Raw genomic sequence first — 13,963 nt, forward strand, 5'->3', positions numbered from 1 at the left:
AGTCTGCCATGATATGATATAAATTAGATTTAGTTTATTTTATTTTGGCCATAAAAGATAAAAACAACACACAAATAATTGTAAATAATTGTAATGGTTAAATGCAGTAAAGGTAAAGTGACTCCACTGACACACATAAAATATGGCTTAACAATGAGAACATTTAACAAATGTATAAAATTTAGATTAGTAATAACTCTCAAGATTCATAAACAAGCAGTTGTATTTCTAATAGTCACCATTATTAGCTTAAGCTCTTAAGATTTATTCATTCTTACTTACCGTTAGTCACTGCATCTCCTGAGAGAACAGGACAGTTGAATTTCAGCATGCATGCACAAGTTTTCAGAACAACATTGCTGAAACAGAGCAGCTAATATTACTGTTGAGAGAGCAACAAGTGAGTGGAGTGAGACACCTGGCCAGGTTTTTTTATTTCATCTCGTAACGACATTGTTTGTACAAGGCACGCGTGACCTGTCTTTTCTTCGACATCAAAAATATTCCCACACCGCTGATTTATTCCTGAGAGGGAAGTAAATATCCTCATCATCTTTTCTTTGGCTGCTTGCCAAGATCTGCCTGGCGCGATTGCTTGACGGTGACACACACACACGCCATGGGTATTTTAGAATAAAGGTGTATCTTAAAACATGATGATATGGATCTGTTTTTACTTCGACCCAGACTGATGGATCGGTACAACCCTACTAACTATTTGTTCTTTCACGTCCTTTTCGTCTCAGGCTTGGATGGCGGCAGGGCTTTCTTCAATGCAGTGAAGGAAGGAGACACTGTGATCTTTGCCAGCGATGATGAGCAGGACCGCATCCTGTGGGTCCAGGCCATGTATCGTGCCACCGGCCAGTCCCACAAGCCTGTCCCACCCACTCAGGTCCAGAAACTCAACTCCAAAGGGGGTGCCTCAGCCCAGATGGATGCTCCCATTTCTCAGTTCTGTAAGTAGCTCGAAACACAACACAGTCACTTGAGCAGAAAGCAGTTTTCATCCACAATGCAGTGAAAGCTCTAACCCATAAATGTCTCACGCCATGCGCTCCACACTGCAGTCACAAAACGTGCTGGTAGAACTAACACACAAGCACGCACACACATGCCTTGATCTCTCACAGATCCCTCCAGCATCTGATGGACTTCCACTCATTGTCACCACTTCCACAGTGTTTAAAGGTGCAGTTCCATGCTATTCCATCAGTCTGTTCACAAGGAACAACCAACCTGAAAAATACTTTATCATACAGCAGCGGGATGCGGCGTGCACACTTTGTGTAAAAACTAAATAGGTCACCACACATAAGATTTGAACATTCAAGCCTGCTGGGGTTGAATTCAGACTGACAGTGCCAGGGTGTGCTGCTCTTGTCCTAACTGTAGGCCTGTTTTAATCCGGTCGTGGCTGTAGACGGCAGCTGTGAAGGCAGGTTCTGAGACAGTTTCTCAGATGGTTCCTTTGTCACTGAATGACAGCCAAGCCAGACAACATGTCTAAAGTTTTAACCAATCTGTCACTGTACTTGCACCTCTAAGCAGCCCACAGGTCAGGTAGCAAAGTGAAGGTAAGACTGTCTATAGTAGTGTGGCATCTGTACCAACTTCTGTTGTAACCGTCTCTTGTGTCCCCCTTCATTAAAGAAGGGAAAAATATATCTATTATTTTTGTAAGTATCATCACAAATTCTGCCAGCAACATTTTTCTTCACATGATCTGTATGTATTGGAGTTGGGTTTGACCTTTTGCAGTCTTATTTTCGAGAAATTAGCCCATAGCAACACTAACAGACCTTTCTGACCTACTGAACTTTATGTCACATACTTTATACCAATTCACAATAATAGATCCTGCTATTCAGACAAAAAACTTTTTGTGTGCATCTTTTGACTCTATAGTTTAAGATTTGTTTTCCAACGTAAACAAAAAGCAAGATTTTCATTTTTTCTGAGATGAATCATAGACAAAATAATTGGCATTATTTACTAATACTAAAAATGGACACCCAGGGTTATAATTATAATAATAATATAGTAATTTAAAAAAGCCCCAAGTTTATTTCACTCTCTGCCAATCATATCATTGGCGTAAAACTCTAAAGACATGAATTGGATCAGTTACTCAGAATCCTATCACATAAATTCTATGTTGTTTCTCCATTGGTTTCTTTGTCCAGTATGTGATCGTTCTTGTGGTTAGTTGACTCCTCTGATGCCAGCTGTTGCCATTCAAAGCCTCCTCACAGTGGCACAGACCTCCTACCCCCTCCCTGAAACATTGTGGCACACCACGCGTACATGTTTCACCCCCTGGTGGTCTTGAATGGCACTGGGACCATAACATACACAGCCCTCCTGACTCTGCTGCAGTGGACTGATGGTAAACAAGAGTTCTATGAAGGTTCTGAACGATTCTGCGCCAAATTTAAATGGTTTTGCCTTCTCCGAACGACCAGTTTAATACTCGAAAGTGGTTTAGTGCACATCACATCTGTTAGTCGTCTAAGAAATGTTGACGTACTTATTGTGTTGGACTTTCCATATAATAGATTATACAGGAAACACAACAAATTAATGTGAGGGTATTATAGACAGCTTAAAGGGGTACTCCAGTGATTCAGTGCTGCAGGTCCATAATGTTAGGAGAGAGCCAGATAAAAAGAAAAAAAGGTCAACATCAAAGAGTGATATATTCTGACTTTTAGGCCCTTGTATGAGTCCTAACCAAATAAATGCCGGATCCTACATTTCCCACCATGCAACTTGATAGTGTCTTTTCATTAGACCCTCAGAGCCCAGTAAGCACCCATATGTTTTAACCTCCTTACCTCCATTTAGTGTAGCAGACTGGAGTTATTGTATTTGTCACATCATTATGACATCATCAGGGTTGTTCTTTGAAGCTTAATACAGACAGGATTAACATTACTGTGGCAGATGGAGAATAAAATATTCACTGTACTCCTCTGTAATCTAACTCATTATTGCAGCTTTATAACAATCGCCGAATTAAAGAGTGTGGTCTGTAACAGATCTGGATGCTCTGCAGGAAAAAGCCAGGAGAGAAAGTCAAAAGCTCCCCAAAGGAGGCATGGGAGAGTTGTAGTGGGTGTGCTGAGAGAGAGACATGAGGCAAAGATACTGTAGGAAGTAAATTTGAATCAAAAATCGTACTCAGTCAGATCTTAACACAGACATGAAATACGTTGAAGTCATTCACTTTGACTCACACTTCCAGAAGACAGCATTAACTTTAATGTCCATCACAAAGAAACCTCCATAAAATCATCCTGAAAAACAGACACTTCAGATATGCCTGAAAATCATCACATCTGTAAGTTTTCATCCCTCTCAAATCAATCCAGGATATGTTGTCTGTACATCCATGCATACAAACAGAAGCCACAAATAGCAAATCCTGCATATATTTATTGGTGCCAAAATGTAAAAAAAAAAATACAGGCTTAAAGAGGCTCAAAATAGAATACAAGCACCTACCTGAAGGTGACATTACAACAGGCCATTTATTATGTGATGTCAGCACATTATTTTTACACTGAGCTGAAGACAGAAAGAAAAGAAAGTAGTATAACGTCCGCTTTAAAATACAAGGACATTGCTCTAGATGGCATTTAGAGCAGAGCAGGACCAGCGAGAAAGTATCCACAAACACGGTCCAGACAGAATCAAAGTCACTGACCAGTGCAAGTAATGTTAAAATCACTCCACCACTCCGAGAGAAATAATCTGAATTGGTCTTAAAGTAGTAGTCTCAAAGAATTTCATTGAAATTAATGTTAGCTACCTTGACAAAAGCACTTGTATTTGCAGTATTACGAACTGGGTTGTCTCTTGCAGCATTAGCAGTTACAAGTGGTGCATGGATAGTGATGCGTTTTCCATCAGCCAGTAGTGGTTGGTCCGCCAGGGAGGGTAGGCGGAGTTAACGCAGCAGACTTGTGTGTGAATGGGCGTCTTTTTTTTCCGGCCTCTGCTAGCGTTGCGAGTTAATGGTCACTATGGCCGAACAAACAAAGAAAAGAGCGACGACTACAGATGATGAAACTTCGAATACAAGTGCAAATCCAAAGAAAAAGAAAGAAATTTGACTTCTGTGGGAAGTGAGATCCAAATACACACCTGTAATTACTGCTTATGACTGTGGGTGCCACCAGAGAGAACAAAACAGAGATCACTGAGTCTGTAACTTGTCAGAGGTTCAGCAGTACCAACCATACTAACCATAACCAGTAGACTGACCTCTGTCTAAAATACGTGGAGTGCTCCTTTAAGGCATGTTTAAATTTACTGCTAAAATGTGATGTGTTATCTGTTAAAAGCACTAAAGTGTCACCACTTGATTTATTTCAACCCTTCCAGGACCTTCATAGTCTCTTTCCTTTTAAGAAAGACACAGGCATCTTTTACACAGAAAACTGACTTTGGGGTTTACTTCATCCTGGTAGGTGTACGTGTTTGCCAATGTCCCTTTTAAAAGTAAGCCTTCTGTTTGATCTGCAGTTACACAGAGTGACAGTACTTAACGTGTAGCTCTCGACTCCTTAAGTACTCGTCCAGAATCCAGAATAAAGAAGCTGCAGTGGAGTGATGAGGATCGTAAATTCTCTCTTCCTCCCTCTGTCTCTGTCTCTCTCTGTCTCTCTGTCTCCCTCTTCTCTCTTTCTAATATGCCTCAACATCTGTTGTCAAGTTCACATATCCTCACATGTACTCACACACCACCGCCCACAAACTCTCATGTTGGTATAGGTTGTTGTTTTTGAGTTGTGTTTTCTTCTTCATGCTTTGCCTGTACCCTTCTTGAGTAATGCAGCTGCTAGGTCAGGGTCTCTCGTGATTGCTCTCCTCCAGCCTTGTTGCTAGTCTTTATGTTATTCTGGTTTGTCCCTTCTTACCCTGCTGTCTTCTAGCTGGACTCAAGGGTAAGTGCTTCCCTGTAGCCGGCACAGCTCAGATAATCCCCGCCGATTATCTGACAAATGCAACGTTCTTTCTCTCTTCTTTCCCCTCTTCTCCTTTTTCACGTCTCGCCTCATGTCTTAGATATTAGTTGATAACTTTTTTGTTTTTGACGACCTCAACTCGAGGATCAAAGTATAAGCATCCATCCGTGCCAGTATAGGATGCATGTATTTTATTCTAAGAACTTATTATTTGACTCAGTAATGGTTAAAGTTGATATTATAGTTGTTACTGCATAATTGCCTTCTCTCTTTTATTCATATTGGATATTACTGGATCCCTCAGAGTAAAGCAATATGATGATAAAATGTGACAGACTATTAGGAAAGCAAGAACAAAATTCTTATGAGGAAGATTTCATGTGTAAATGTATCAGTGATAATATAAATTTCAAGAGCTGAAAACAAGCTGATGATTCTTTTCCTGCAGTGAGATGAAACCTAGAAAGCATCGGATGTTTGTATAGATTTATCCAAAGATAGAAGCGTACGTAAAGTGTGAATGATGGTGGCAGTCTGTGATGCAGTTATTTTTTCAAAATGCATGAGTGAAATTTGTTTTGACACTTCCCTAAGTGTTGATCATGCTTTACTTCAGAGGGCTCAAACGCTTTTAGTTCTTTTTCTTTGAACCTTCCCCGATGAGAGTTGGCAAATATGTATGCGGAGTATTCTGAATGCCAGAGACAAGGAGTAGCTAATGCCGCCCCTTCTTCCGATAAAATACTCCGGACCCCCTCTCCCCCCCTCTCCCCCCTCCTCCCCCCTTCCTACAGTAGATGGGCCTGTAGATAGAAGCTAGACCGGTGCTACACCTCCAGAAAGGAGAGGTCTCTCATTTTGATTTCTTTTGACTGCCCTTTGTTTGCCTGAATAGGAGAACACCTGTGTCATGTGTCCATACTTTTGTACAAAATACAGGAGTTTTCATTCATTTCCCCCATCTCCCAGAGAATGATACAGTTTTGCCTCTGTCGGCTTCATGCTATTTACCCATGTACTTGCACCAAATTGTATTGCTACCCTATTAGAGTTCTCCGGTAGTGGTATGCCTGTTAGTGTGCTCTGTAGAGATCATGAATACACTGCAACATATTCAAGTATTGTCAACTTGCAAATGCGTAGAGAAAAAAAAAAAAAAAAAGGGAATGCCAAAAAAAAAAAAAGGATCAAATGCAAATTTGAAAATGGGTCTGCAGATGTGCATGACATTTAAAAGCTCAATGAAAAGTCACACTGTTCTCCAGCATGTGATAATTTATATATGTATGCAAAAGTACTCGTCTTCTCACTTTGGGAATTTGGTAATTTTATTTATGGTTGAAGTCATTATTTTTATTCGAAGTTATGATAATCTTACTACTGAGTGTATTCTGGACTTAAACTACATTTCTTCATTTAGTATCAACCAAAGGAGATATAGCCCACTCACTGTGTGTCATAGCCCAACCCCAGGCACCCTCTGTTCACTCTTTGGATGTACCTCACCATCCACATCACTCTCTTTGTAACCTGGTCCTGAGTGAATCTTCCTCTTGTGGTTTTCACTTGTTCGACCACTGTCTTAATGTCCTATTAAAAGGTTGTCTTACCCACCCAATCCTCTTTCACCCGACCACTGTCTCCTCATCCAGCACTGGGTTCGTTCACCTTTATTGCCATACACCGTCTTCTCTCCGTGTCTTCAGCCCTCATGTGTCCGCTGTCCTTCTCTTTTACATTACGACCTACCTTACCTGTCTTGTTCGTCTTTCTTGAGCAATCTCTTATTTCCATCGTCCACATTTTACTTGTTGTCTCGCAGGTTTTCCTTCTCAGATTGGAGTAAAAAAAAAAAACACAAGCTAATTTCCTAAACTGTAACCCTCTGTAGGTTCCTTTCTTCTTAGCAAATTTCAGTGAATGTTTGGCATCCTGTAGTATTACACCCTTTCCCCTTCCCCCCTCACAGACCTGGAGGTTGACAGATCTCAGTTGTGCTCTATTCGTTGCCCCGGCCCCGCCTGGCCAGGATCAGGCCTCCACTTCCCATCCCCCACTCCCAATCATCATCACTCATGTCAATGTCTCATGGACATGACACCCGTCACTCGCACTGAGGACATGACTGCATCCCTTATCTATTTTGAACCATCCTCGTCCCCATCATTTCGTCTCTGACAGCTATGTTAGAGAGTCCAAGGAATTATGCTCAGTTTAGTTAGCAGATGTTACCTTGTGGTTTAAAGAAAGCAAAAAAAAAAGAATTATTCCACCATGTTTTCATCCTCCATATTTACTCAGTTTCATCATAGTTTCATAACATTTTTTTTTTTACACAAATTGATGTTACTAATGTTCTTTCTTCATTGAATTTCACAGAGCAGGTTTAGATATTTAAAAGTCCTCTTGACGGCAAAAGTTATGAAGCAAGACAAACAATAAAAAAAGAGTATGACTTCCGAGGATCCATAACTAGAGAAAAATTTGCAAATCTCTTTTTTACAACATAACTTTTTCTTGACTTCGCACTTTATACTGTATCTTCAGTGTGTTCAGATGAATTATTCTTTTGCCATATTTCTGTCTTTTTTATTTTTAATAGCACACGTCCCAATATTTGTCAGGACCTGAGTGACATTCAACAATCGCGAATGGCAGAATCTATTGAATACATTAAGAGGAATGCATCTAATTCTATCTAACCAGCACTTTTTCAAACATGTTTTGCATCTTTAAAGAATTTATTTCCCCTGCAAAGCATCAGGGAATGTGACATACCAAGATGCATGCATGCACATACAATAGAAGCACCCGTGCCTATGAGCTTAGCTTCAGATTGATAGAATCTCATCCACCAATACATTAAATCTCTTTACGCTGTCTGACACAATGCAAGTTGACAATGTAAGCTGTAAGTGTTTATAATTTGCCCTTAGAAGTAGCAACAAAAAAAAAAATCCCTGTTGTTTCTGTGTTGTGATGACGACGTGCTGTTCGTCTGTGCCTCACTGATGTCTTCTCCTCTGAACCGTGTTCTTTCCCCTGTGCCGTTGGCTGGATAGACGCTGACAGAGCTCAGAAACATGGCATGGATGAGTTTATCTCCGCTAACCCCTGTAGCTTTGACCACGCCTCGCTTTTTGAGATGGTGCAGCGACTCACGTTGGACCACAGGCTCAATGACACCTTCTGCTGCCTGGTGAGTGACCCTCTGCCCCGTTATAACGTCAGCACATGATGAAATTTATGGCAGCGAGCTGTTTTTTTTGTGAGCTCATATGCAGTAATGTAATTCCCATCTGTGTTTGCGTTGTGCAGGGATGGTTTAGCCCAGGCCAGGTGTTTGTCTTGGATGAGTACTGTGCCAGGAACGGAGTTCGAGGTTGTCACAGACATCTGTGTTACCTGCGTGATCTACTGGAAAGAGCAGAAAGTGGGGCTATTATAGACCCCACTCTTCTTCACTACAGCTTCGCTTTTTGTGCCTCCCATGTCCATGGGAACAGGTGTGCCCTAATCCCTTCTTTTAAAGTGTTTTGCTTTGTAAGTTACATTTCTGAACAGGATGTGGAAGCTCATTAAAGGTGCAGTCTGCGATTCATATTCAAGACGCTTTTTCGTCAAATTAAGCAAATATCTCCCGTACGCTCTGTTTGTGGGGTGAAAAAGAATTTTAGTGTTCATACTAGGGCTGTAACCGACTCAGAAATATGTCAGTTGAATCAGATTTGGCTATTCAATATGAATATTCAACTATCCATTTTAGTTTTTACATATAGAGTTTGAGAGTTTGAACAATGTTCAGCGGGACGTTCAGTGTGACAGTGACATTTCTAATATAGTAAACAAGCTAACCACGCTACAGATGGATCAGAAGTGTGCAGCAAAATTTTTCACCGCCACTAGATATCGAACAAAAGCCAGAGACTGTATCATATTAAGTTGCCATGAACTGTAAAAAGGCAGAAAATAACTTTATCTCGGAGCCTGGCCAGGCAAAGCCTCTTTTCCTGTGGGCAGCTGCCTCTGTGTTTGCGGCTGCCTTTTCTGAAGAGCTAAATCTTTAGTCCCCAAAAGTACGCTGACTAACAACAACAAAAAAAGACTGCTGGACTTTAACCAATCTTAGTTGACTGAGGGGTCTCCAGATTTAAATCTCCAATGTTCAGGGTGCAGCTTTAGTTCATAGACAGCCCTGGCTCTGTAAATGAAACAGAGGAAGTAGCTCAGACCAAGCTACACAACTCTATGCCCGCTATCCTCCCTCTTCCACATTCTCACCACGGAGGAATGGAGCTACGCCATGACAGCAATGAAACGTAAATAACACCAGAGATATTAGTAGAGCTTCTGAAGGAGCACTGATAAGAGGGGGTGTATTTGTTTGTTAAGTTCAAATATCAATAATCTTTCTCCAGAATTGCAGACTCCACCTTTAAGGTCACAGTATAAATGGTATTCCTCTAGGGAAACTGATAGCTCCTATATGCAGAGTAGGTGGGCGCAGTAAATCTCCATAAACACTGGAGAAGAACAGAACAGAGAAGTCAGCCTCATCAGACATTTTTGTCATCCATCTGTTATTTTGCCATATTTTACGTTTGTTTACTTTTATGTTATGTTAATTTTTTGCAGTGTTTTGTGTCACGTGTTGTTAATCAGTTGTATATTTCTACATATATTTCCTTGTTTTCTACCATTTTTCTTTGTTTTCTTTTCTCTGTTCTTTGTTGCCATAGTCTCTCACTGTCCATATTATTCATCCTCCCATGCGTCCGTTAAAGTCAGAGAGGGCAGCAATTACTGGGGGCCGCTGGGCTATGAGGCGCTAACGTCCCCAAACAGCCCCCAAAGCCCAGATCCTCGCACTGCCTCTAAACGAGCACGCATGTTCAAGTTTAGAAAGAGAAAGGATTCCAAAATACCTCTCTTTCAAGGGCAAAAAAGGTGAGACATTGTCACTTATCTGTCTGTGTCGCACAACAAGAACAAACACACACAATTTGCAGGCAGTTCCTTGGGAGCTAAAAAGGTTTTTGCCAGTGTCTTTTTTTTTTGTTCTTGCATCTGTCGGACTCAGACGAGAGGTTGCGTAACCTCAACCTCTGCAGGGTTTCAACTGGGTTAAAGTGTGTGGGTGTGATCCTCACAGGCCAGACGGGCTGAGCACAGTGAAAGTGGATGAGAAGGAGCGCTTTGAAGACATCAAGGAGCGGTTGCGTGTGATATTGGAAAACCAGATTGTAAATTTCAGGTGACGCCCGCCTCGCCGACAGCACATTACCACAAGTCACAAAACATTACGCCTATCAGTATTTTTTCCACTGTTACTACATTTTCTGTCTCCATCCTCCCTTGTAGATATTGTTTCCCCTTCGGTCGTCCAGAGGGAGCACTGAAGGCCACTTTATCTTTGCTGGAGAGGGTTTGTAAATATAAAGAAAAAGCATTTTACACCCTGTGAAACAACAACTGTGATGTGGAAACGTGTTACATAACTCCTCTTTAATGTTGCCTGTAGGTCCTGATGAAGGACATTGTGACCCCAGTTCCACCAGAGGAAGTTAAAGGGGTGATCCGCAAATGTTTGGAGCAGGCCGCTCAGCTCAACTACGAGCGGATTAAAGAATATGCTAAAATTGAAGGTAACCAGAAACACACAACTCAGCATCACATCCAGGCTGTCAGAGTGAATGTGTTTATGATATAATGATGGAGAAAAACACCCAGTAAACAATCATACTGGTGATTAAAATGTGAGTGTGTACAGTGTAGTCATTTAAGTATAAGATTGAAATGCTCAGCCAGTGGTTGTGTGTGGAATAAAACAGGAAGAGACACTTTAAATATTACACATATCTTCCAAGATGAGATTGTACTTGTCACTGTTATTATTTCTTTACACACTGTGAGTTCACTTGGTATATGGTATATCTGTGTCCATATCCCAAATGATTTGTGGCATTCCCAAATTATTTGTGACAGTTTGTCGGTCACTCTCTGTCTCTCAGTCCAATAACTCTCTCCTTTGTTTCAGGCCTGCTTTAGCTCTGTGCTGTTCTGTAGGTCAAGTTGGCTTTTGTGTAGAGGTGTGTGAGTAAAAATGCATTCAAATCCAAAGCCCTGAAATCTGTTGATGTGCTGATCTCTCATTGTGCCTTGACTATTCGAGCTGTGTAGCACCCCGGCCTCTGACATTCTGACGATTGGACTGTGAGTTCAGCTTAACTGAACGTCCTCTCTGACTCCCAGTCGATGCACACTCTCCCTCTCCCACTATCTTACTGTAGCTCTTACCTCTCTGATTTCCTCCAGCTGCCCGCCCCCCCTCCCTTTATCCCCTGCCTTGAAATACCAGCAGCTCTCCTTTCACCTCTATCTTGTGTTCTTGCTGAAGACCACTATCTTCCTCTCCCTCCCTGCTCTCTGCTCTGCTTCCTTCTCTTCCCCCACACAGCTGTGGGCTCTGCCACAGTTATCAATTTATTTGACCTCTCGACTGTGTGATAAGTGGCTTTTAACCAAAGGAATGCTGGGATTGAACACCTACAAACCAGCATCAGCCACCTGCATGTGCTTTGAGACATAACAACATGGCCTTTCTTTATTGGCATGGATTACATATCAAAAATTGACAAGACATTTTATGATGTCTTATTCTCCCTGCCGTGTCTTTTCTTCCAGTATCCATTAAAAGCATTGACGTGCATTTTGCATATTTACATAGAAAACTCTGATGTTGTTTATGCCTTGAAAGAAACCCCTCAGGGTGCTAAAGATACTAAGGATTCACACCTTACTATCTTGCCATGCTATGTGAATTTACTTTCCACTGTCCTTGTGAGGCGCCTGTTTCAAAATAAACCAAACATTTGACCTTGCTACCGGGCCTCCTGGCCAAGAGAATGTCGTTTTCACCTGGACAGCCCTCTTCCCATCAGCCCCCGACCTCTAGCCTGCCCACCTCTGACCCCAGCCTCTTGCATGCCCCGATCCTTTTTTATAGGAAAAAAGAGGGAAATGTATGAGCACCCTGTCTTCTGCTTGGCGTCTCAAGTGATGGATTTGACCATCCGTGAGTACCTTCATCATCCCCAGTCTCTCTCTTTCTCTCCTCCTCCTTTTTTTAAGCACCCTTTCACCTCATCCCCCCCTCTGCCTCCTCTTCCCCCTCAGAGATGTTGCTCCTGCCATGCTTGTTTTTTATCTGTGCTTGTTGTCTGTGAGAGTGAGTGGGGAACGCACCAGTCGAGAGATCTGAGCAGCACCACACTGAATCAGTCAGGGTCCTTTTCTAGTACCATCTGTTTGTGATGGACATGAATGAGCAGTCTGGTCTGTAAGCTTTTTTTTTCTTTTGGTTGGATGCCGATTCCTTTGACTTGAATGCATTTTTACATTTTTTACATTGCTTACATTGTTATCTCCTCCAGTCATTTGGTCTGATCATGTGTCAGTGGTGTGCTGTGCCGAACAGGTAGGCTTTTCCTATCACCGTGACGCTGCAGATAGTGAAGGAGCATCTGTCGACAGAGCTATTGTATGGGGAGGACAGGGCAGGGTGTAGGGTGTATGGATTCAACACCTCCTTGTTTATGTGTTCAATTGATTCAGCTCAATCCAAGTCACTCAGTGTGTCCTGTCTCTGATCCTGGCAGCTGTTTGTGTGTCTTACCTGTTGACGACAGTCTGAGCTGTGTCTGTTTGTTAACGAACATCTTATCACTTCTTTTAATTTCCAGTTTTCCACAGGCTAATATCTCAGTGTTTCTGTTTCTTATTGTATGTTTGTGACGTTTGTCTGTTGCCTAGAAACCTCACTACCCTGGAGCTGAAATCGTCCCAGCAGATTCTTTGAAAGGGTCACATGGTGATGATTAACAACTCTGAGCTTTCCCCCCCTCTCCCTGTAACGTGACAATAACCCTAGAAACCGTGCTAATTCTAAACATCTCTTTATCTTTTCTCTCCCTTTTTCTCGCTGAAGTTGAGAAAGGTCAAAAGGATCAAAAGGATCCAGGTGAACCAATGTTTAGCTTGTGGTTTAGCCACAGTGCACACATACATATACACAGACCCAACCCCTCACCCCTCCACACACATGTACTTTGTGACTAGATGCAGAACATATGCATGTATGCACAGATTTTACCTGTAGCACATCTTCCATACAGTATATTATACACCTTTGTAATATACACACTCATTCAAGTTCTCAAATGTCTTGGCATGTTTTAAGCATCTCTTTTTATAAAGTAAATATTTAGAGATTGTATTACTTTATATCATTTCAGATGTGGCTCGAGACTGTTTAGTTCGGGACGTTTTCATTCAGCTTTCGTGCAGTGTTGTACTCACAGAACAATTACGTGGTTAAGTGGTTGTATGTGGCTGCAAAATACATTCAACCAGCATTTTTTTGCATGAAGCATTATAGAGTAATACAATCTCTTACAATAAAGAATAAGTGACACATTTGCCCACATGTTAAAGTAAAATGGGAAAAGAGGGACATAAGCAACATTTTAATGTAACCTCTCATCATCAAGTGGAACACATAAACATTTCCACTACAGATCATACTTCTGATAATTGGATTGTATATGTGCACACGTTTTCTTACTGTCATAGTCTTATACGATCATACATTTAAAATAAACTTGCTAGCCATTTTAGTAACTTAAAGGGCCAATTCAGCAAGAAAAAGGCAAACAAAAAATGTGTCCTACTTTCGTGGTATATAGTCATGCAGATAGTTATAGTTTAATTGCAACGTACACGATCTCTATAAACATATAACTGCATATGTATCCCAATGCAGGGCTGGGTATCGCTACTAATTTTCTGAATTGTTTCGATTTTGATTCACAAGGTCCCGGCTTGATTTGATGTCTGTTTAAATTTGATGTCCAATTCGATTCGATTCAATGTCCGATCCGATTCGATATCAATTCGATTTGTGATATTTCAGTTACAGTACCAATTTTTGT

At 41.4% G+C, this 13,963-nt stretch overlaps 1 protein-coding gene across 11 annotated transcripts in view; it reads left to right on the forward strand.

The window, feature by feature from the left end:
- Positions 1-13,963, forward strand: part of LOC117256774 (calcium-dependent secretion activator 1) — a 101,046-nt gene that overhangs the window by 59,141 nt on the left and 27,942 nt on the right. For 4 of the 11 annotated variants that reach the window (XM_078168925.1, XM_078168951.1, XM_033626425.2 and 1 more), the window contains exons 11-17: positions 747-959; positions 8,036-8,172; positions 8,292-8,479; positions 10,126-10,227; positions 10,335-10,398; positions 10,495-10,618; positions 11,980-12,048. In XM_078168925.1, coding sequence (XP_078025051.1) covers positions 747-959; positions 8,036-8,172; positions 8,292-8,479; positions 10,126-10,227; positions 10,335-10,398; positions 10,495-10,618; positions 11,980-12,048 — 897 coding nt within the window. Of the gene's footprint in view, positions 1-746; positions 960-8,035; positions 8,173-8,291; positions 8,480-10,125; positions 10,228-10,334; positions 10,399-10,494; positions 10,619-11,979; positions 12,049-12,960; positions 12,994-13,963 lie in introns of all 11 variants that reach the window. The other 7 variants (XM_078168930.1, XM_078168954.1, XM_078168935.1 and 4 more) reach the window with 3 other exon arrangements.

The sequence above is a fragment of the Epinephelus lanceolatus genome, chromosome 1 (genome assembly GCF_041903045.1).
Source record: "Epinephelus lanceolatus isolate andai-2023 chromosome 1, ASM4190304v1, whole genome shotgun sequence".
NCBI lineage: Eukaryota > Metazoa > Chordata > Actinopteri > Perciformes > Serranidae > Epinephelus > Epinephelus lanceolatus.